Source organism: Vigna angularis, chromosome 3 (genome assembly GCF_016808095.1).
Source record: "Vigna angularis cultivar LongXiaoDou No.4 chromosome 3, ASM1680809v1, whole genome shotgun sequence".
Classification (NCBI taxonomy): domain Eukaryota; kingdom Viridiplantae; phylum Streptophyta; class Magnoliopsida; order Fabales; family Fabaceae; genus Vigna; species Vigna angularis.
The window spans coordinates 25,505,749-25,507,719 of NC_068972.1; the positions used below are offsets into that span (position 1 = coordinate 25,505,749).

The window sequence follows — 1,971 nt, forward strand, 5'->3', positions numbered from 1 at the left end:
AGAGAGTTGAAGCTACAAGACAACGTGTGTTAGTTTAACATTTCCATGGAGTGAATTGGCTCCAACGTTGTTTTAAACCAAAATCCAAACACAAGGATAGAGACATGGTTATGTTAACCATTTTCTGCATCATCCCAAACAACCACGATGATTAGGCTACTTTGCCATAACAAGTAGACATAGAAAGTAAGGCAGCATCAATTTCAGGAACATATTCTATGCTAAAACTGAAATAATCGCAAACATAAAAGAAAATGAAGATAGCTAAAGCCTTAAATTAAACTAGCACATTGGGTTCGTCAACAATCATAAGCTGATCATAACAAACAATCCACTGCAAGGCAACAAAAAGAAAACAAAAAACTAACACACAATCCAAGCATTGTATGCACACAAATGTTTTGAACAGGCTATCTGCCATAAACAAGCACAAAAAGTGGTTTCATTTCCTAGCTTTCTTGTTGACCCTGGAGGGTTTGGGAGTGCCCTTGCGTTTGGCAGGTGTTATATTGGGCTTCTTCTTCATGGCCTCCGGAGTCTTCACCTGACTCAAACGTTTCACTTTACCTCCTCCAGAGGCTGCCGCCGCCGCCACATATTTCTTCGTGCTGGGGGCTTTCTTCTTTTTCAGAGTTTCGGGCGTCTTCACCTGACTCAGCCTCTTCGTCTTCTCCGTCACTTTCTTCTCTTTCGGAGCGGTTTTTGGTTTCTCAGTATGTGGAGAAGATAGTTTGTAGGAGTTCTTGACCTTGTAGAGCTTCTCCAATTTGACCAAACTTTTCAACTGAACGGACAGAAGTTTCCGGAAGTTGGGAGGAAGCCCTTTGCTGTGCTTGTCCTCGACAAACTTGGCTATCGCAGGCTGACTCGAACCCGTGCGTTCCTTCAACGACGTTATTGCGTCGGCAATCATCTGAAAGAAAACCGCAATAAAATGAAAACGCTTTTATGAAATTCTGGAATAGGAGAGAGGGTGATACCTGGAAGTAAGGAGGGTGGAGCGCGAAGGCGGATTTGTTCTTCGCATTGGCTTTTGTCATTTTTAATTTATTTTTTCTGTCAGTTGTGTTGTGTGAGAGAGGAGAGAACAAAACATGTTACTATGTAAAGTTAACGGTGTTTTGACACAGGTTGGGTTGGGAGTTGGAACTGGAAGCGGTGGAAAGATAACTTTAACTGCTACGTGTCAGTGCCCGAAAAAATTCTTAGTTTGAATTTCAATTTTCAATCAGAATTTGGCGGCTTACCATTGTTGGTACCACTGGGCCGCCATAGAAATAAAAACAACATTAAAGTGGGCCGTGGGCCGTGGGCCTTTTGTTTTTCCAAGTTTTTTTGGAACTTGCAACTACTTTCACCCGTGCTGGCTGAAAGTGCGAGTAATTTTCTGGTTTTTCGAATATACTGTCTAATTATCTTTTATATTTTTATAATATTATTTTCGAAAATAATGGCCCTCTTTTAATATAGGACACAATTTAAAGTAATATATTTTTTACTAATTCAAATATAAATCTTTTCCTGCTATTATACAATCAACTAATATCTGAATAAAATACCATGGTTCAAATTACACAGTAAATTAAATCTTGAAAGTAATTGAATGTTTGTGAAATTCACATTCATGATTTTTGTAGTTCGAACTTAATTAAGTTTTATATCTTTTTTGTGTAAATCATTTTAGTGAGATAAGTTTTGTATCTTGAATAGTTGAAACAGATTTTAAAATATGCTCCAAAGAAAATGATAATGGTTTTGGAAGGATGACAGTCAGCACGAATTCAAAAAATAAATAAAAGATCAGAATTAATATTATAGAAAATAAATAAAATATCAGAATTAATATTATAGAAAATAAATAATAAAAACATCTAATAAAAATAAAAGACCAGAGAAATATCTGAATGTAAAAGTTTGAAGTGAAAACAACTTAGGTGTCAGGCTATCTATCAGGAATGGATGTTTCTTCAT

At 36.6% G+C, this 1,971-nt stretch overlaps 1 protein-coding gene across 1 annotated transcript; it reads right to left on the reverse strand.

The window, feature by feature from the left end:
- Positions 1–245: 245 nt before the first annotated feature.
- On the reverse strand, positions 246–1,146 carry LOC108325478 (histone H1). Its single transcript, XM_017558558.2, has 2 exons — positions 981–1,146; positions 246–913 (listed from the first exon to the last, which is right to left on the reverse strand). The coding sequence occupies exons 1-2, from the start codon at positions 1,038–1,040 to the stop codon at positions 443–445; spliced, it is 531 nt and encodes a 176-aa protein (XP_017414047.1). The 5' UTR covers positions 1,041–1,146; the 3' UTR covers positions 246–442.
- Positions 1,147–1,971: the final 825 nt, after the last annotated feature.

Coding starts and splice junctions, on each gene's coding strand:
- LOC108325478 (XM_017558558.2), bottom strand. CDS start 1,040: ATGACAAAAGCCAATGCGAAGAACAAATCCGCCTTCGCGCTCCACCCT. Junction 914..980: donor TCCACCCTCCTTACTTCCAG/GTATCACCCTCT, acceptor GTTTTCTTTCAG/ATGATTGCCGACGCAATAAC.